The 21656-nt window shown below is 35.7% G+C and overlaps 1 protein-coding gene across 1 annotated transcript in view; it reads right to left on the bottom strand.

Annotated features, from left to right (window-relative positions):
• The window catches only part of LOC148949055 (uncharacterized), a 120153-nt gene extending 98939 nt beyond the window's left edge, over positions 1 to 21214 (bottom strand). The window contains exons 1-3 of the mRNA XM_089092809.1: positions 21099 to 21214; positions 12029 to 12202; positions 4424 to 4530 (exon numbers count right to left, since the gene is read on the bottom strand). Coding sequence (XP_088948935.1) covers positions 4424 to 4530; positions 12029 to 12202 — 281 coding nt within the window. The 5' untranslated portion in view covers positions 21099 to 21214. The remainder of the gene's footprint in view (positions 1 to 4423; positions 4531 to 12028; positions 12203 to 21098) is intronic.
• Positions 21215 to 21656: the final 442 nt, after the last annotated feature.

Genomic DNA, 21656 nt, shown 5'->3' with positions numbered 1-21656 from the left:
GTGTCAAATCGTAAGTCCTACTCAACCGTCAGCGCCTCTAAATAAACAATAAAGGTCTTGATTTTATTATATCCTTGCTCAAGACAAACCATTTGCAATCATTGTCTGTGCAACCGAGTAGCCTAAACTGAATGTTTAAAGCGAGGGGTTTTTCACTTGCAAAAAGCGTGTACACCTGATGACGTTTGCCATGCATGTTGCAAAATGACAGAAGTTTGCCACGCATGGCAGAACAAATGTCACTCCAACAGGCAGTGGAGAATAGATGGCCCTCTCGGTTCACAGCTTAATGTGCTGGAATAGAAGGAATGCATTTGGATTCAAAACCTACCTATATCCAATGATCGAATCTACTCTAAAATTTTCAACCAGGCCCACGCAACAGGGCAGCAATTCACGAAAATGCAAGGGAGAGGGCCAAGGATTACTTTTCGGTTTTTATTGAGGATGTAAAAGAGGGGCTATCAAAATATAGGAGGGAGGCAATAAATTTTAGTGAAAAACGAAAAAGAGCAACTGTTATTTGTACGAAAAGAAAAGTTTTTCTAAAAATCTAGATTAGGCCAATAAAATCTAGGGATAGGGGGCGATCCCGCAACTTGGCTTGCAAAACCTAGCTTTTGAAAAACTAACAGCATAAAGATATTTCTCTAAGTTGGCCCATGAGCATAACTAGGAGCTATTTATATGTGGGAAGGGGCAGCCTGCCATATAGAGGGGAATGGACGTCCATGGTCAGGTTCCTTCTATAAACAAGCCAAATTTCCTCAGCACTAAAATTCTGGCAGAATCCGCTAGGAGTTTATTTATCACAAAATTATCCACATTACGTAGGTATTTTCGAAAACCACACTGCCTTTCCATGACGTACAAATGACAGTTCAACTATAGAGATAAATCTTTTTATTAGACGGTTTCTGCTGGGTTTATCAGCTGATGACCGTCACTGTGTATGTGATCGAAATATCCTTTAATTTTTACTATGTTTTTCACTTCTAATAAAAGGATTCATCCCTATTTGAACTGTTATTTGTATTATCCACACTAAAAAACTAATGGAGACATACAGCTAACATTACATGTTTCCTATTAATTTCGTATAAAAAATCACTGGGGCAACAGATAGTTGACAAGAATGAAGGGGGTGTATCCAATCTATTCTGAGAGTCACCCAGTGAATTATTGAACTGAACTACTGCGATACATCACGACAAACATTCGTTGGAAAAGGGAGGGATAATAAATATATTCAGGTTAGCACCTGCGGGTCTGTAAATTACAATGGGGATATATAGCTAGGGTTTGTGTTCCATTAAGAGTCAATAATGAAACATGTCAATTAATAGACCTACATCATAGGAGGTAAATATAAATTACGGTAAACAAGGCTTCTTAGTAAAAAATTTGGATGTTATCCCTTATTGAATACCTAATTTATGCGAGTATTTATTTATTATAACAAAAACAAAATAAACTTAGCGCTTATCTTTAACAAAAACACAAACTAGACTAAAAATCTAGATGAGTGGCTCTTTACATTGCATTTTTTAATTCAAGAAACATTTTTCCAAACTCTTTAAAACCTTCTAAATGAGAATGTAGTAAAGGTATGTGAGGCTCAAAATCCTTTCCATGGATTTCAGCTATAGATCAATTTCGGACAGTTTCATTTTTATAACGCTGTGTCTAAACAAAATATTAAATATGTGTGCGTGCACAGAAAAAGAGAAAAGAAACAGGCAAAACATTCAAGTCAATGGAGTAAGAGAAAAATAGGAAAGCAGGCGATCAAAGGGGAAAAAATAGTAAAGACAGGGTAGTAGCAAAGGGGAAACTTAAAAGTTGTTAAGAAGCTCCATGAAAAGGGGATGCTTCCAATGTGGTTGTGAATGGAAAATAGCCTATACATGGACTCTTGAAAAGGTTAGACCCCTATAATGGGGTTTTGAAGATCCAGGAAATGGACTGGGGCCAGGGGTCAGTCATGGATATTAATCAAACAAGCTTTTGATTGATTTTTCCCCAAATGATAGAAAGTTTCGTTTACAAGTTTCTGGCAAGTATTTGGAACCTTTTTGAATTTATCGCGCAAGACCGACTGGCCGTTCATACAGTGATGTACCTTACGATTTAATTTTTTTAGTTGATATATTCAATATCGTACCTGAGGCTTCACCACAGGCAAGGGGTTATACCCTATAGTCAGACCCGTAGGTAGGATTTTCAGCACCCAGTGACCTCGGTCTTTGCCCCAGCCCCTCTATAATCATTATCACAATATAAGTAGATATTGACAAAAACACCTCAGTTTGGTGCCCCCTCAGAGGCCGCGCCAGGGGATAGCCACCCCCCGTGTGCCCTTAGCTACTTCACTGCCTACAGTGTATCGAATTGATGACAGCAGTCACAGACACAGTCTAAGGTCCAACGTCGTAAGTATTTGTGGCATAGCAGTTGTGTTATCTAGATACGAATTTAACGCGGCCTTGCTCCCTAATTCAAAAATAAAAAAGATAAGTTATAAGACACAAAAAACTTCATAACAAGCTTTGTTCTTCAGTGTTGTCGTTTTTTAAGCTACAGTATTAATTTTGAAAACAAAAAAAAAAATATTTTTTGGCTACTTTTAAAACAAACTAAAAATCAAATTAATAAACGTATCACATTTCATGACGCTGACATTTCTCTTACAGCTTTATATGGAGGATTGGCAGTTACAACTGAAAATAAAACCATAGATATTAGACGTGTTGCACATATAAATGAATTCAGATAGCCAAGTAATTAGATGCCAAATTTATCGCTTTATTAACATTGCTGAGTCGCTACTATGTGCCAACCAAAGATGCATACCACACATGAAGCTAATCAAGTAAAAAAGGAACATGAAAGTATAATGTTACATGAGCACACAGACAAAAAATATTAAGCAAGCGCAATGCGTGTTCCAGAAGAGACACACATTCGGTGGAAATCGACGTACTGGTGCATTAGATGGTCACTTCTAACAAGTCAAGTTTGGTTAATGCTAATGAAATAAAATAAGATGAAAGGATAATAGTTTAGAAACAAATTTCGGCTATATATTTGCACATTAGGCGGGGGGGGGGGGGCTAAAGCAAAGCATATATTAAATAAGTAACCTAACCTAGGTACCTCCCCCCAAACCTCAAAAAACAAAAGATTAAATGTCGTAAAACCACTCTGTATTCCATTTCTTAATATCGGTTTCTTTGAAAATAACCGGTCTCTGGCGGGTTTCGTCTGTCTTTGCATGACTGGTTTCCTTGCATAGTATATAAAAGTGACCCTCTAATGCACTAGTACTCAAATCGATATTTTCAAACAATGACAAAGGGTCACCGTTGTATGAGCACGGGGAAAGGGAGGTAGGAAAACCTCCAAATAGTAAGATTTTAGAACTACTGAATCACCCTCCCCTTGCCTACCCCTAGGTGGTTTCAGGAGGCGAGGGGGCACTTGCTTCAGCACAGAAATTTCAGGGGCAGAAAATTTCAAGTAAATAATCCAACATTTATAATAGTTGTAAGTGTAGCGTAAGCAAACTGAGTCTGACATTATCATTTTCTCCATATCTTTTCCCATGAAAAAGTAAGAAAATATGATTTAGATAAATGAAAAATTTTGTTAATAAAATTTTTTTTTAATTCGGTGAACCACCACTGTTCCTACCCCAACTGTGTTAGAGCCTATACAAGGATATAGTGGACTAGTGAGAACCATCTTTTTGCGACTCCAAGCTTTTGGTTTTACAAAAAAAAAAAAAAAAAAAATGGAACGCGGACAGCGAAGAAAGCAATTAAAAGACCTAGCGAACATGTTGGCTATATGGTCAATGATCAGTACCCGCCATAAATAGAAGAAAGACCTAAAAGAAAACAAAAGCCAAAACTAAAATATAATTAGATTAGCCCCTTCACGAATGTTCAGCTAAGACAGACAAAACTGGTTGATTAAAGTTATCTCATTAAAATGCTATCTTTTTTCAGCAGCTAACTTGGGACTGTTTCTACATATACGCTCTTTCTATAATATATCTAACTGACAGTACATGCCATATGCTACATATCTCAGTAAAGTAATCTAAAAACAGCCATGGGTACCCACAATGTGGCAGTACTTCGCACTGACCAGTAGGATACACCACACCAGAGTGGTAATGCATGCCTCATATATCATGAAAGAAACTATTGAGCAGTCGTAGTTATACACAGATAAAGTGGCAGTGTTTTACACTGAACTGCGCCGCACACTACAAATAAGCGACAGTGCATGCCACATTCCTGAAGAAAGTAAGCTGCGAGCATCAATGGGATCTTCAGACTTGTTTCCAGTGGACAGGCGGAAAATGAGCTTTAATACAGAGAATGTTTGAAAAGTGAAAAGAGGAAAAGAGACAAACCTCCAAGCAATTATTGCAGCGATTGTTATGAAGATTGCACCACATAAAGTACCCAGAGATACAGCCAAAGCTGGTCCACTTAATTCTCCTACTTGGCCGTCCATTGTCTAGAATTAAATTATTATTTGACAAGACGTAACAACAAAACGCATAATAGTAAAAAAAAAGGTAATAGCAGAAAATATTCGTAAGGAGCAAAGACTTGGCATTACGCATTATTTTAACCGGGGAAATTCGCAAAAACAATAAAATTGAGCGGATATACGCCTAAGAAGCACAGCTCAAAGAAGACAGGGGTGAGCGAGTGGCTGTCGGACTGGTCATGAAGAGTCTCCGACCCAAGATTCAAAAGATTACAGCCATAGTTCAAATCGAATGAGCCATTTACAGATTCGATATAAAAAACTAACCTTTGCAAAACTTTTGACAATTTTATTCCTTTTAGAATGAATTCATATTTATTTTTTTAATTTTACTTGTATTTGAAGTATCTCCGGCAGGCACAAGATCAAGAATTTTTGGAGAAGGGGCAGTAGGACAATACAAAACCAATTTATTGCGTAATTCTAATAAAAAAAATCTCCAAAATTTCATAAGAATTTGGGATTTCGAAAGGGGAGGACAGAGGACTTACGCAGGCTCTAGATAAGTGAACAAAATTCGAGTAGATATTTTTGCCATCCAAAGTGATTTTATTCAATGAGGATCCCGGTAAATATGGAAATATTGTCCAATTCTAAGTATTCTAGTGCTAAACTTGTCATTTCTGTTTCGTAGTTTATGTACTCTACAAGTGAATGAGTTTGGCCCTTGTCACAGTCTACGTCCTGGCTCCTACGAACCTCCCTGATCTCCGAAGCACTTTAGACGAAGCCATAATAGCTGTAAAATATTATTACACGGATCACAAGCTCCCAACAATGTAAATGTAAACGTTAAGCATTAACATCATTCTAAGTTGCATTTTCAGGCTACGATCTGATCACCCTGGGATTAAACATGATTTGTGCATGCTTACTCTCATGGTTGCCACCGTCAGTAGGATTTTACTAGATCTAGTAACAAAAAAAAAATCTAGTAAATTTAGAGGATCTAGTAAATTTCCCGAAATCTAGTAAAAAGTTTATAGTAAACAAAACTTTTTTAATTTTCCATGAATTCAGGGAAAAAAATTATCGTAAACATATGACAATGTACAATTTTTGCTTGTCTGTTTTACAATTTATAATTTTGCTTGTCTGTCTCAGAGACAGACAAACAGTCACCTATTTTCATAAACAGACACTTTACTTCCGAAGTCTAAAGGTCGACAAAATCAGCTTTCTGTGTATCAAATCTTACCAACTAAAAATGAAGCTATAATGACACTTGGATTTGTGATGATTGGGAATCTATTGGAATCAAAACAAAAGCCAACCACCCAAGGTGATTAGGTGAATCTCCTCAGTTTCAAAATTTTTATTGAGGAAAAAGGAGCATGTTGAGAGAAATTAAAAGTAAGTAAAAATGTAACATTATATATATATATATATATATATATATATATATATATATATATATATATATATATATATATATATATATATATATATATATATATATATATATATATATTTCAATCATACTATATATATATAATTTTCAATCATACTATGAAAACGAAAGAAAAGAGTAAAGGAGAAAAAAAAGAAGAAAAAAGAAAAGAGGAAATGAGAAAAAAAGAAATTGATTATCCTCCTATAGTAAAAATCGATGCTTGATGGTGCGCGTGCGGCGTCGCCGCACGCGGAAAATTTTTTTTTTTAGCATTTAGTAAAAACAGATATAATCTAGTAAATTTTTTCTCTCCGATTTAGTAAATTCTTCCAGGTCAGGGTGGCAACCCTGCTTACTCTTTAGTATCAGGTTAGACGCCGAAAATGGCACGTGTTTGAGATTAAATGTAAAATTGATGAAGAAAAATCGCTATGGCTGAAAAAAAAATTGAAATAGCCTTCTGTTCTATCCTTCAGTGACAGAAAAGCTTTTATTTAATAGTTCTATTTTTATTTTTTACATGTATTTTTATCATTTGTTCAATTTTTTAATGTTGCTTTACCTATTTTACTCTGATATTTTTTTTCTTCTTGTATCTTTAGGAACGATTTTTTTTTAAAGAACATAGCCTACCCTAAAAAAGTTTAGCTAATATTTATGGGACCCAAGTCAAACCATACTATTATTGTGGGGAAAAATTAGGAACGATCCGTGTTCAACGCGGTAGCAACCCGTGAGATGAAAACACTACTTGATTTATTAACTGATAATAATTTTACAATATTACTAAAATACGAATAATTTGAATGAGTGAGGAGCAAAATATGAAAAATATCAGTGTAAATGCATTAGTACTCACTGATAAGTTCGGCCATTTGTCTCCATTTCCCAGTTTGATGATGATTGTGTAGAATTTAATTCGCTAAATACGCTAGTTAACCGTATTCACAAGAAAATTAATACAAAATTTAAAACGAATTTAATTTTTGATAATTCCAGCTGTTAATTCGCTTTCACCTGGATCGATTTTTTTTTTTTTTATTTAATATTATTAATTTTTTATTGCAAGCTGGAACATGCTCAAGGATCTAGCTTTAGCTAACTGCTGTATTTTGACTGAAAAAATTACCTTCCAAAATTGGAACCTGGATTCTCGCACAAGGATACTCATCCCATTATTGTCTTAAAGATCAAGTTGTCATCTCAGATACTTTTGAATCGATTTTTTTCCATTATGACTTATTTAACTACTGTAAAAATTTATTAAATTTTTCCTACGATTTCATAACCTATAATTCACATTTAAGTATTCCTTATAGTGCTTCACGGAAAGCATCTTGAGTGCAACAAATATAATTAGTGGGTAATTGCAGGTGTTTTAATTACCTATTGCCTTTCTCAGCATCTAAATTTGGGTCTTTTCTCTTTGAAGCAAAATTGCATATACCCTTCCCTTTAAGGGGCAACAATTCACGAAAATGTGAGGAGGAGGCAAAATTGTTTTCGTTATTTTTTTTTTTAATAAAAAAAAAGTATTTTTCCAAATATAGGGCTGAGAGCAATTAGCCCCACCCCCCTCTGCCCTATCCTAATTGGTACTATAGTTCCATTCGCAAGATATTGTGAAAAACACCTTCTTTTCCCATTCCTAATTGTTCTTTTGATAGAGCATCCGATCTTAAAGTATTGAGGAAAGAAGTCAAACTTTGGAGTAATGAATGAGGGTTGCGGGGGCGCAGCCCCCTCATATACTTTGCAAAATCTGTTTGTTTTAAGATCTGCTATCACTCTTCACTTTCATTTGAAAAAAAAACTTATCTTTGTTTATTTGATGTTTTATAAATCAATTTTTTCCTATACTGATTTACACGGCTGCCACAAAATCTTACTGAATATTAACTACAATTTTAAACCCAACAATTTTCACCATAAATGTTCCCTAAAGATATTTATCATCCACAAAACACTTGGAAGGCTTCAATTTTCAGTTCGTTTTAAGAGACAACGGATCAAAGCAGTCCTGTACATTAAATGTCTCAGAACACGTTTTCGGGAGACAAAGCAAGATGATTAGGTTTTGGCTTTCGTGTTTCTTGTGTCAGCGATGGGTATCTAGAAAATGAGATTTCCATTTTAAGCCTTTTCCAGAAGAAAATAGACATGTTATTTCCTTTGTGAAATAGCGTCCTTTCAGAAGATTTATTCGCTTCTAGGTCATTTCCTGTGTTAAAAATTCTAAAAAACCTGACATTTAAAGAATAAGATTATATGGGAGTGAAACGGAGTTCCCTAGGTTCAGAGAAGTTTAGCCTATACAAAGGATTCGGGGGGTTAGTGGCTGAATACACTCAAATCGAGTGAAAAATAGCGATATTTTGATAAAATCGTACAAATATTAAAATTCCTATAGAGACAGCATGGGGAATCCCACTCCCTCTTGTGTATGTCATTTAAGACATTATTTGGGTGAGGGGGGGGGTGATTTTCTTAGAGGGATTCCAAATCAGGGAAAAATTATACCCGGGTTTGGGGATACTTACAGAGCGGCTAGATCCTTTCAAAGGGGCTATTTACTTCTAGCCAATCTTCAACAGTTTCCAATTAATTCTAGAAAAAGAGGGTCGTCTAGGGGTTTATGAACCAGGTCATCTAGTTTATACATTAAACATGAAGCCACAGGGACAGCAAACAGGATAAAAGAGAGGCTTGAGTATACAAAAGGTACGGCTCAAGACAGAAGCTCAATGTTCATTAGTAACAGACAATACGAACATCCTTGGACACCTAGATTAGATATCCATATAAGGGATATTATGAAGCCGAACCCTCATTTGGTGCCCGGCGTTTATCCCCCCTCTCCCCTGAAAAATACCCCCCCCCCCGTGGAAAATGAGGCTTTCCAAATTTGAAAATTTCATTTGAGTTTTTTTTTTATTTCCGCAGGGGGAAGGAATTTTGGCAATTGTGTACTATGGGCCACTCACTCAAGTTTATGCTGTGCAAAATTCGAGAACACACCGGTTTTTTCGTCAGTTTCTTCGTTACTTTATAAATAAACTTGGGCTATAGATTTGCACATTAGGGGGGGGGGGGGTAAAGTATAGCGGGTATGCATGCAATATGTATTTGGGACAGTTATTCTGCATATTAGTTAGATAGATAGATAAGTGTATTTTAAAGCCAAATATACGGCCATGAACACAGTAAAATAACATAAATGAAAGGCAAAAATAGCATAAGCTTTGATCAGCGTTCACCATAAAACACTTAAATGAAACACTACATAAACCTAATAATAGTACTTAATGCTTGGAAAAACGGTCATTGAAAAAAACACTTAACACTTGGAAAGAACTCTTAAATTACATTACATTACTTTATACTGGGATTATTTTTTTTTTAGTTAACAAAATTTCCAGATACCTCGCTACTCTTCTGTAAGTTTCTAGTGGCCATATACCTAGACAGAATTGTTTTCTGACTTCAAACTGTCAATTCCCAAAAATATAAACCCTCAAAAAATATTTTTTTCAAATTTAGGGGGCGACTGTCCCTCCAATTGGCACCCTTGCTTCATAGTCAGGGTATTTCAAAGCATATTAGTCAAGTGTTCATATTTTTATTTCAAATATATTTAATAGCTATCAATTTTAAACCGAAGCCAATCTAAAGGGCTTTTAGTTTCATTTTTTTATTTTTTCAAGTGTTTTAAATTATCTTATAAATTAAATAATGTTCTGTAGAATCTCACCTCCCACCCTCTCTCGCCAGCGTACCACTTGGGGGTTTCGCTTTCCCAGGAAAAAGTCTCTTGCTTTACCTGACTTTTTTCAAGTCCGCAATTATTTTAATTGTAATATATAATTTCACTCCCTCCCCTCTTTTTTTGAAGAGACCAAAAATACTTTGCTGAACTATGCTAGAGCTATACATATAGAATCCCATCTAAATCCTTTCTAAATTATCCTTAGAGATCCTAGCTCGTCCCCAAGGATGCGAGCTAATCCAAAGCAGAGGGATGGAAATGAAAATTTTCTATCAAAGATTCGAGCCAAAAGTGAAAAATGGTTCTTGACAAGTGAACGAAATTTGAGTACATGTTTTTGCCATCCACATTGACTTCACTTAATGAGGCTTCCGGTAATTAAGGAATATTTTCTAATTTTAAGCTTCCTAGCGCCGAAGTTGTCATTTCTATTTTATAGTTTATGTATTCTGCAGGCGAATAATTTAGGACGATATAGCTACTTTCGAAGAGCATAACAACATCGGCAAGGCCGTATGCAGGGGAGGAAGGCTTATGGAGATTGCCCCCCCCCATTTTTGTCCGACTCGCAAAAACGCAACAGAAATGCATATAAATAAATTTATGATTCGATTTTAAAGTTTCTTAGTTGCCCCCCCCTCCGAACAAAATCCTGCACATGGCCTTGAACATTAAGCGAACAAAGCTACGAATCAATATAGATAGACTGATAACCCAACAGACGACGCCGATTGTTGCAATTATGGTTTGCCTTTCTTACCATCTAAGTAAACTTGTTTCTGCTAGTGCTACTGCTCCCGGATCATCGCCCACAAGAGCAAACCTTATTGCTCTTAGCCCCCTGGCCACGTAAAATCTTTAAAAGTTAATGTAATGCTAAATTCTAGCAGAAAGTGTTATCCCCACTTCTTCGACAGATTTTGAACATCGCCTACTTTTGGTATTTTCATAGAAAAAATCGATAAAATAGCCCCCCCCCCCCGTGAATTTCGAAATTTTTCTTGTATCTTCATTTTGAGAATCGAATAAAACCTCACCCCCCCCCCTCTCTATATTTTCCTAAATTTGTACCCCCTACTTTCAGTTATTAAGGTTTCTCGTTCTTTTCGTTGTTTTTCACCGTAACTCTGAGCCATATGATTAGTTACTTTGGTAAAAGAAAGGAAAGCGAAGCCAATGCCTTTACAACTCACTTATTTATTTTCTCATATTTACTTTGACCGTAGTTAAACACCCGTTAGGCTTGCAAAGGCGAGAGGCATTGTATGAGAATCTAAAGGCAGTCTTGACATTTGGTAAACTTACAAATATTAGGACCACAGCTTTAAAGAAAAAGATGAGAGATGCCACATGTCCCATTCATCTGCTTTTTGTTGTTGAGCTTTGTTAATTTCTCTTTTTGCACCGAGGACGCCTGGAGCAAGGTCTTTACCAACATATTTGCACTTTCTTCTATCCTCTATCCTAATTCTATTTTCTTCTATTTTTCACAAGCTGTAAATCACCTCCTTATCCTATGATTTCTCGTATTATCATGATAAGCCAGTATGGTCTTAGAAATTATTGATGACCATCAATATACAAATTCAAAGCTTCATAACATCCAGAAAAGTTATGTTATTTTTCCGTCAAACAAAAATTTCTTTGAAACCCTTTCTCTCTCACAACAAATTATTGAACATCCCTCTCCCCCTAGCCTTTATCAAATCTGCATGGGCATCCACGGGGGAAACCCATCTTTAATATTTTATTCAAGAGATTATTAAAATTTACTCTATCAACTTCCCTGTCATTCGTAGAAACAGAGAGAGGGATAAAATTCCTCCTTCCAAAAAATAAAAGAGATGATTACCCCCTAATTCACTAAAAAGCAAGACAGAACGGGTATATTTGCTTAGTAACAGACTTTTGGCAGTCTATCCGCAAAATGTTCTGAACCCCTTACATTCTATAGGCCACAAGGAAGTATAGCGTTAGAAAGGATAATTTGAGGCGCTGGATAAAATTGCTCCTAAAATGCAGTATCGAACTTAAACATAAACGTGCAGTATCGTAAAAAACGTAATAAAATGCATATAAACGAAATGTTTTATGCGTTTTTTAAGTTTTTGTATCCCCCCTCCCCGAACAAAAATACAGGCTACGGCCTTAAACACGACAAAATTGTACTACAGTGGACTTTCTCTAGGCATTTTAAATGACAAAAGTGGGCGTTGGCAATTTTTCTTTTTTTTTGAAGTTTACCCAAACGGTAGGTTATGTCAAAATTAAAACAATATGCACCATCCAGAGCTACAACTTACCAGTATCACTGCACACGTGTTATCTTTATTCTTCCACGACATCCAAGCATCCGAAGTTTCGTCACAAAACAAGCCAGGAGGAACTGGAGGAGGAGGAATTTCAAACAGAGGTGGAGGGCCAAGACCTTCCTCCCAGGATTCTAGGTCCCTGTCGGATGGCCAGGGGTCAATCATCTGAAAAAAGTAGAATTATCAGCATGCCTCATATCCATAAAGAGGGATCTCCCCCCAGGCAAATCGCACCCTAAAATGTACTTTTGCAGGTCTTACAACGCCCGAGGAAAAAATTCCTAAGGGGAGGATCTCTTGTCACCTACTTCGATTACCTAAAAATGTATTTGAAAACCTTTACAGCTGTAATTGTTGTTTTTATACGATCTTCATTACTCTTTAGGCAGTTTCCCTGTATTTTTAACTTTTTATTCTAGCTTCTCCTTTTTTATCGCTCTCTCTCTCTCTCTCTCTCTCTCTCTAACAGTTGGAACGTTTTCAGGTTAAGATATGAGATAAAAATATTCAAACTTCATTATTTCGACTTGTTTACAGTCTTAATTGAAAATTCTACATGTTGTAACAACAAAAATGGTTTGAAAACAAATGGGGTCTGTTTACTTACAACCAACTTCAGTATGTATTGAAAGGATAAAAAATAAATCCGAGGCAAACTATTTCTAAAAATTTCCTCAATAAAGATTACGTTTGGACCGTTTCGGCTATGAAATTCACTAAAGGTTTTGGTTTACCAAAAGGTGAATATGTCACAGTAATATAACAAAACCAATCACTTTATCAAATACCCAAATTTGTACGGGTAAATCTTATATTTCATGTGCCCCCAGATATAGGGAAATACCCTTTTCGGGGGGTGTTTTAATTGAAAATGCCTATTTTTGATATTTTCGTCGACAAAATTTAATAAACTTCCCACCAAATTTTGAAAGATAAATTGTGCTCCATCCCCTAAATTTTTGGGCATCGACACCACCGCTGCTGATTAGGCTTAGGATAAACATTACTTGCATTAATTATGCCTAATTAAAAAGCAGATCTATTCATAAGCTAAACAATAAGCACAGAGGTAAATACAGCGGATATAGAAGTCTTGTTAACATTTGCATGTGAAATACTATCCGGAAAGCAAGAGACTTCAAAATAAACAAAGGACCATAGCAATGCATCTTAGTCAAATAATGCGGAAACCAAATCGAAAATTTACGAAGTTTATTTGATTGGTTTCAGGCGGAAGCAATATTTTTTCCCATATTTTGAGTTTACAAATAATAGTCTAACAACCACATCAAGCGAGAATATTCACAAGTGAAGCATTAGTCCATGAATGTTATTGGCAGGATTATGGTGATTTAACATATTTAGGAAGTCTAATGGGGTTTAATTGTAGTAGCCTATCAATATATCCTTATAAATTAAAGATTTAGGGAATATGAGAACACTATTCTTTGTCGGTCACTATAAAGTTGAAACAAGGATAATTATTTAAAGATTGAACTTATTTTTTAAGTATTAAAAGTATTAAAGGATTTGGCAGGAGCAGGGACGTAACCAGGGGGCCTCAAGTTCGGGCCATCCCAAAACCACTAATTCTCGAGCATTTCCGGTCACTTTCTTTTTATTTTTGTATTACTACCCTCGCCCGGTATTATTACCGGTACTTATCTGTTAGCCAGTACACATTCGAGAATTTGGATCTACAGGTACGAGGTCGAAACAACTGAGACGCCTGGGAGATAGATAGGATATTTGTAATTAGGGTTGTATATTTGCACATTAAGGGGGGGGGGGGGGGTTGAGGGTTAAGTATAACGGGGCTACATGCAAAATTTAAACTAACCTAACCAAAATACCAACTAAAGATTTATTAAAATACAGCTACAATGTAGTTTTCCACTTAGCTGAACCTAATTGTCTCCGTGTACAAACAGCAATCAACCGGTTATTGCCTGATTTTTTAGATCCAAATTATCGAGTGTGTACTGGTCAACAGATAAGTACCTTATTACTTTCACCCGTACCTCAATTCTGGGTACGTGCCCAAGAAGCAGATATATTTATTGTCAGTGCACTCCTGTCAACTAGTGTTAGGTGATATTTGAGTACTTGTCTATTATATAAAACACATTCGAGAAGTGAAGTTTGGTAAATGCTAGTGAAATAAAACAAAATATGATGAAAATACAATGCTTTAGTAACAAAATTATGAAAACTACCACAAAGAATTATGGAAAGGGGGCCGCCCAGAGTGCTTAACTTAATATAACAAAAATATCAACAAAATATTTAATTTTAAAAAAAGCTATAATGTGGATTCTCAACGAACCGACGGTTATTGTCCGGTATAGACAGCGTGAAAAACCGGGTATTCGCAATACAAGTTTTCTAGTGTGTTTTATATTTTAGACAAGTACCGTTATTGGGTATCGATTTATCGGTATCGAGACTCAGTCAAGCCTGCTTAGGATAAATTCCCACGTTGCTGCTGTACTTTTTTCGGTGAATATGAGATTTGGACAGATCATTCTAATTTAGTACAAGCTGTCAAAAATCAATTAAAAACATTTTCCTATTTAGAAGTAGGAGTTAATGTATTTAAAGGTCCGTAGCATCTCCCAGTCAACGTTAAAAAACTGCATAAAAGAAGATTTTTATTTCCTTGTGTCAAGGACATAGACAGCAGGATGAGAAGCCCCCCCCCCCAATAAAATTTTTTATATTTTTCTGAATTTCCGGGAATTTCTTATTCAGAACATCAAACGTCTTTTTGTCCCCACTTCCCGAAAAAATTGGTTTGTAAGTGCCTGTCGGACAACTGTCGATATGTTGTCCCAAAACAAACATTTTAAAATATCTAAGCCCGGCACGTAAGCAACTTTTTTCGGATAAGAAAAAAGTTTATTGGAGAAAATTTAACCCATGATAAGCCTTGGCGAAAATACCGAAAATACAGGTGTTGTCCAAAAAAAATGTCCAGGAATCAAGAGGGATTATAGATTAATTTCGAAACCATCGCGGAGACTAGTGGCATGTGTTTGATTTCTGATTTTTGTTTATCTCTTACATAATTTCACTTTTTGTTTTATGAACCAATCACTTCATGAAATAATATTATTTTTGAACACTCGGAAAATCAAACATTCCGTGGGAACAAACTGCAAGTAAGGGGCGACCCGGCTCAATAGTAACCGAAACTCTAAAAAACAAATTTTGATACCAATACATACATCAAAAGAATCAGATTTTTATTCTGATTTCAAATATATAAGTTTCATCGAGTTTAGTCCTCATCAAAAGTTAAGCGTCTGAGAAAATTTGCCTTATTTTCGAAAAAAGGGGAAAACACCCCCTAAAAGTCATAGAAGCTTAATGGAAATCACATCGTCAGATTCAGCGTATCAGAAACGCTACAGTAGAGATTTCAAGCTCCTATCTGCAAAAATACAAAAAAAAAATTTAATTTTTACCAGAAGAAAGATCACGTATTTATTGCGTATTTATATGCGTATTTATTTGTTTGTTTTTTTTTACCCAGGGGTGACCTTATCGAGCCAGTGGTCCTAGAATATCGCAGGAGGGCTCATTCGAACGGACATTAAAAGTTCTAGTGTCCTCTTTAAGTGACAAAAAAATGGAGGACAACTAGGCCCCCTCTCACGCTCACTGTTTTCCCAAAGTCACCCGATCAAAATTTTGACATAGACATTTTGTTCAGCATGGTGAAAAATATAAGAACTATGTCTTTGAGGATGATTAATCCCACACAGTCCTCGGGGGAAGGGCTGCAAGTTATGAACTTTGCCCAATGTTAACATAGAGTAGCCTATTGATTATTGAGAAGTGTACAGACGTTTTCACTGGGGATTTTTTCTGGTAGTGTGGGGGGGGGGGGGTCGGGGGTTGCGTGGGGGATCTTTCCATGGAGGAAGTTTTCATGGGGGTAGGGACATTGCTATGAAGGGGGCGCAGGATTTCCCAGCATTATTTAAAAAAAAACGACCAGAAATTAAATTTAAAAAAAAGTTTACTTCGTTAAATTAGACACAGCTGAAAAAAAAAGTTTATTTCGGAAGCAAATTTCAACACTTTCCACAAGATCACGCGCCGGGCTTGCTAACTAGCATATAAGCATTTCTACATTGCCGAATTGGCATTTTAAAGTAAAAACGAACCCTTGTCGTGAACGAATCCATAGGAAAGTGCTGTCCCTTGTTTTTCAGCAGGATCAAAATCAGTTCGGATAAGTGCAAACTTAAAATAAAGGAGGAAGATCCCCGCAAAAATTTAGAAAATGTAGACTATCCTTAAAACCCACTTCTGAAGTTCTAAATCCTCCCAGGAAAAGACCCAGGACATAAGTCATACAGGGGCAGAGCAGTTTTGATGAGCTAACAGTAATTTCCAACGTGTTTATCGTATAGGTTCGTTTTCCCAATCCCTACCATAAATGATTTAGTCCAGATGTATGTCCAGCGTGCACTGAGTTTCCCCTGTTTTGAACTTGTGCAAAACAAACTTAGGGGCATACAATAAGCTTATAGCGTGTCTAGACTTCCCGGACATTTTCCAATTTTTGATATAATTGAATAAAATACTAGCCTCTACGCCAATCACAATTTCCCTTGGAAGGGTTCAACAAATAGTAGATTAATTCACTATATTTCATCATCATCAGCAGTGACTGCAAAGCAAGATTCTACACTTCATGGTAAATTATGAGAAGAAAGCTGATTTTCCTAACTTTTTATGTTTGAATTACCAAGGACAGTGACGATGAAATCTAACTGTTTTAACTGATTAAGTGGTAACTTACAAAACCATTTATATCTTTACAAATTATGAGAAATCGTGAATTTTGTTTTTAATAAAAGACCTCTATTCGCAGGTGTGTAGTTTGGTAGTGAAGGGCGCCAAATTTGAAAAAGGAATGAGAATGACAAAATCAGCAAAAATTAAGCCAAAAACACAAGCACCAAGCAGCTAAAGCAATTAAAGCTTTCTTTGAACGCCCAGTTGTCTTCGAAAATCAACAGATTTATAATTTTGAATTTTTACGAACGAGAAGTGTCGCCAAATTTAACTGATTAGTTTCGCTTATTCATTTCCACCATTCAATGTGGCAACTCTGTCTAAAATATGGTTGGTCTACTACCCTGAAAAATTCATAATTTTGAAACGACCAAAAAGAGAAATATAATGTTGCAAATCGCTGTTTTTAGGTATGACTAAATCTTAAGATGGGTTCAAGCGCCAAAAAATTTGTCTTTGGCCACCTAAATTAATTGCAACTGTGTAGCCTGTCATGCGAAGAAAGCCAAGCGAAGAAAAGGGGAATAAGTGAAGAAAAGGGGAATAACCTAGGAAGCGAAGCTGAGCTAAATTCAACAGACCTTTCCAAAACTCTTAATTTACGATTGAAACTTACTGGAGCTCACAAGAAAAGTATAGTTAAGATAGGTGAAAGGAAGGGTACTGTTCTATTACATAATACACACTCGAGAAGTGAAGTTTGGTTAATGCTAATGAAATAAAACAAAATATGATGAAAATACAATACTTTAGTAAAATAATTATGAAAACTACCAAAAAGAATTATGGAAGGGGGGCCACCCAGAGCGCGTAACCTAAAATAACCTAACCAAAATATCAACTAAATATTTGATTAAATATAACATAATGTAGTTTCTCAACAAGCCGAAGGCTATTGTCTGGTATAGACAGCGTGAAAAACCGGGTATTCGCAATGCAAGTTCTCGAGTATGTAGTATAGCCTATATTAGAACAGTACCAAAGGAAGTTCAGGGAATGAATCCCGAGCACAAATATGGCATTGGATTATTTTTACTATCTACCTCCATCCCTTCCTCATTCAAAGAGTTCTGACCTTTAATAAATTTGGACAAACCGTAATATAAAGTGAAATTTTCAGAAATAGATCCACACTACAAATATGAACTATATTTTGAGTCTCATACCATTACTAAATTTTTTACTGATAAGGTCTTGGACTTAGTAAAATACGATTCTTAAATTTAAAAAAAAGCCTTGAATGGCATAAAATTCCACTCAAATCACTGGAACTGAGTTTTCAAAACTCAACGTAAAAGAAACTCGAACCAAAATTCAGAAGATTTCTCATTTTTGACAGGGTTAAATATAACTCCCTTCTATGCAATTCTCTAAGAATAGAAAATAGAAAAGAATAATATAGGAGCTTGAAAAAATCCCTCTAGCCTATAACCAAGGCTCTAAACTCATTCCTCACAGTGTCATTCTAACAACTCAACTAGGCTACTATTAAGCCAACCAGGTAGAATTTTACTTTACCGCCCTTACTCTAAGGATAATACAATGAATACATATTTTATAATAAGTAACCATGCGAATATAAGTAGCATTTAAGTAAATTAGTAAGTACAGACGTACTACCAGCACTAGTAATAAGACTTCAAAAGAGGTTAATAGTATGATATAGCACAGAAATCAGATAGCAAAGAAAAAACGGTACTGTTCTATTAGCTGGAAGACACGCGAGAAGTGAAGTTTGGTTAATGCTAATGAAATAAAACAGAATAGGATGAAAATATATTAGTTTAGAAAGAAATTTCGGCTATATATTTGCAAATTAGGGGTGGGGGCATAGCATATACTAAATACGTAACCTAACCCAACCTAAGTTACCTCCCCCCCCCCCTAAACGCCAAAAAACAAAAGTTTAAATATTGTAAACGCAATGACAAACCATGGTTTCCAATTCAATTGTCTATTGAAAGAAACCCCGTTTGAATCATCTTCCCTATATAATATGACGCGTGTGTTACAGATAGTACATAAGTACCCCACAATCTTTACAAATATGACAGTCACTACCGTTAAAGGGTTTACAGAAAACTTTAAAAACACATCAAAAATTTGTTTATATTCTTTTTTGCTACCGTGCGTTTTTACGAGTCGGACAAACATTTCAGGGGGGTTCAAACCCTCTAGCCTCCAATGGATACGACCTTGTTTGTGTGTAGTACGAGGTTATAGCAAGGTAGGCCTTGGAGAAGAGTCGACTGGAAAACAACCACGGCAATAGAGTTTACCTTTACAAAGACCGTGGAATTAGGAATCAAACAGTATATTTTTTTTCTTTTTCTTTGTTATTATATTAATATTATCCATCTTAATATTATCCAAAATTCTCCATGTGTGAAAATAGACGAGATAGCTCTTAACAAACGATGAAAAACTTAGGCTAAATGTAGGTAACTGGTTGTGCCAAAGCCAAGTTAGGTTTAGCCCCTCACCTCCTTTTCAAAAAAGTGGATACTTTTACACGCCTCTGGGTTATTCAATATGGTCGTTACATTCAAAAACAAAGGTCTAGTCTATATCACATAATTCTAACTTGCATCCCATTTCTGATAGTTTAATTAAGCTAGCGCAACAATTTTCCAAACTGCTGTAGAGTCAATATCCTGGAAAGGGGGGAGGGTGAAATTCTACATTAGCTACTTTTGGCTATCATGGAAAGGGGCTAGGTTAGGAAAATGAAACGGTACTTTCCCATTATATCGGCACTTCTAAAAAGTCAAGTTTGGTTAATGCTAATGAAATAAAATAGGATGTATATATAATAGTTTATAACCAAATTTGGGCTATATATTTGCACGTTAGGGGTGGGGGGTAAAACATTGCATATATTAAATACGTAACCTAACCTAACCTAGATACCTTTTTCTCCCCCTAAACCCCAAAAAACAACAGTTTAGCCTAAATATTGTAAATTCAATGAGAAACCACGCTCTTCGATCAATTTGGATAACAATTACCCGCTTTACGAGTCTCCATCACTGCATTCATTCGACTGTCTATAACCGAAGTGCCCATATAATGGGAAAGTACCAATGAAACTTTCAGGGATGGGTCTACAGGCAAAAGTGTGGGTAAATATATACCAAATCATATTATTGAGTTAGGAATAAAGTGAATACACCATTCGATGCCTTTTTTAGGCTGATTACGAATGTAATAATCATTTCTATCGGAAATGATTTTCAGCCCCCCCCCCCGTAAACGAACCCCCATATGTGCAAATGTATATTCTGAATTGACATATATAGGGGGGGGGGGCTAAAATTCATTTCCGATAGAAATGGTTGTTATATTCGTAATCAGCATAAAAAAGGCATCGAATGGTGTATTCACTTTATTCCTAACTCAATAATATGATTTGGTAGAAATTTAGCATCTTTCAAACCTTATAAATTGGAATTGAGCAAAGTTGTGAAGCTGAAAATAATTTTGTTGTACTTCATTTAAGCAGGTGATCGATTCTGTAAGGTTTCACTTTTATAACACACAAAATTATTTTCCTAGCCTAACCCCTTTCCAAGATAGCCAAAAGTAGCTAAAGTAGAATTTTACCGGTGGGAGTTCACTCTCCATGTGCTTGGATCGACCAGCACAATAGATTCGTGAGTTACATACTCGATGCCTCTTTTATGGTCTTTCCAAAAATAGGCCTAACGATTGTTTTACACACAAACAAGCCCCCCCCCCTCTCTTCTCATACAAGTTCACCTTTTTGTGAATTGACGCCTAGCCTATACTATTTTCCTCTTAACAAAAAATTAAACAAGAAAAATGGGTTTTAATTTCTATAAAGCAGTGAATACAACACATTTAATTAAACACAAATACTCCGAATATTTCGGCCCCACATCTGGGAGCCTTTCTCAACGGAAAAAAATTCTTACATAAACATAAAAAACATACTAAACAAGTATTTGTTTAGTATGTTTTTTATGTTTATGCAAGAATTTTTTTTTTTCGTTGAGAAAGGCTCCCGGACGTGGGGCCGAAATATTCGGAGTATTTCTGTTTAATGAATTGTGTTGTATTCACTGCTTTTTAGAAGTTAAAACCCGTTTTTCTTGTTTAATTTTTTGTAAATGGAAAAGCAGTGTGGTCTAAGAAATTATTTTCCTCTTAACTGTGAGGCTAGTTCATAATACTGAATATTGCCAATTTAACCTAGGTTCGATGACATCACTGTTACCCTAGAAAAAAATACCTTCAAGTTTATGACAAAATGAGGAGCAGGAGCAAGTCAGATTGTATCCAATTTTTAAAAATGACAGGCCTAATTCTAAGTTTACACAAATCACAATAAATACACACCACCTTTCCACGCTGGTGTCAGAAACACGACTGAAATTAAAGTTTTTGCAGACGGAGCAGAAAACAACGCGCGGGGATGCGCCCAGCGGTGTCTATCACCTTCCCATAGTCTTTTTAATTACTCAATCAATTCTATGTAATTATCAGTGAATTAAAAATGACAATCCTTTTTCTGATTCTTTGCTAAGGAAAACTTTCTGCGCAAGTATGGGAGGAAGTGTAAAATTAAGCAAGATTGAGCATCCAATGGACAAAATAGATATATATGTTCTGGATATTAGCAAGGGGGTGGTGGCTAGTAAGCTTAAAGTAGGGGGGCCTACCCTTATTATTTAATTTTATATTTAATTTTGATTCGAACTGTTTTACTGTTGAAGCAATTAGTTTAATATTTGCTCAAACAATTTGAATATAAAAGCAGCTTTGTATGTTGTAGGGGAAGTTTGTTACT

The sequence above is a fragment of the Artemia sp. Qi Xiang Cuo genome, chromosome 8 (genome assembly GCF_049724085.1).
Source record: "Artemia sp. Qi Xiang Cuo chromosome 8, ASM4972408v1, whole genome shotgun sequence".
NCBI lineage: Eukaryota > Metazoa > Arthropoda > Branchiopoda > Anostraca > Artemiidae > Artemia > Artemia sp. Qi Xiang Cuo.
This window is presented reverse-complemented; position numbering and strand designations above follow the sequence as displayed.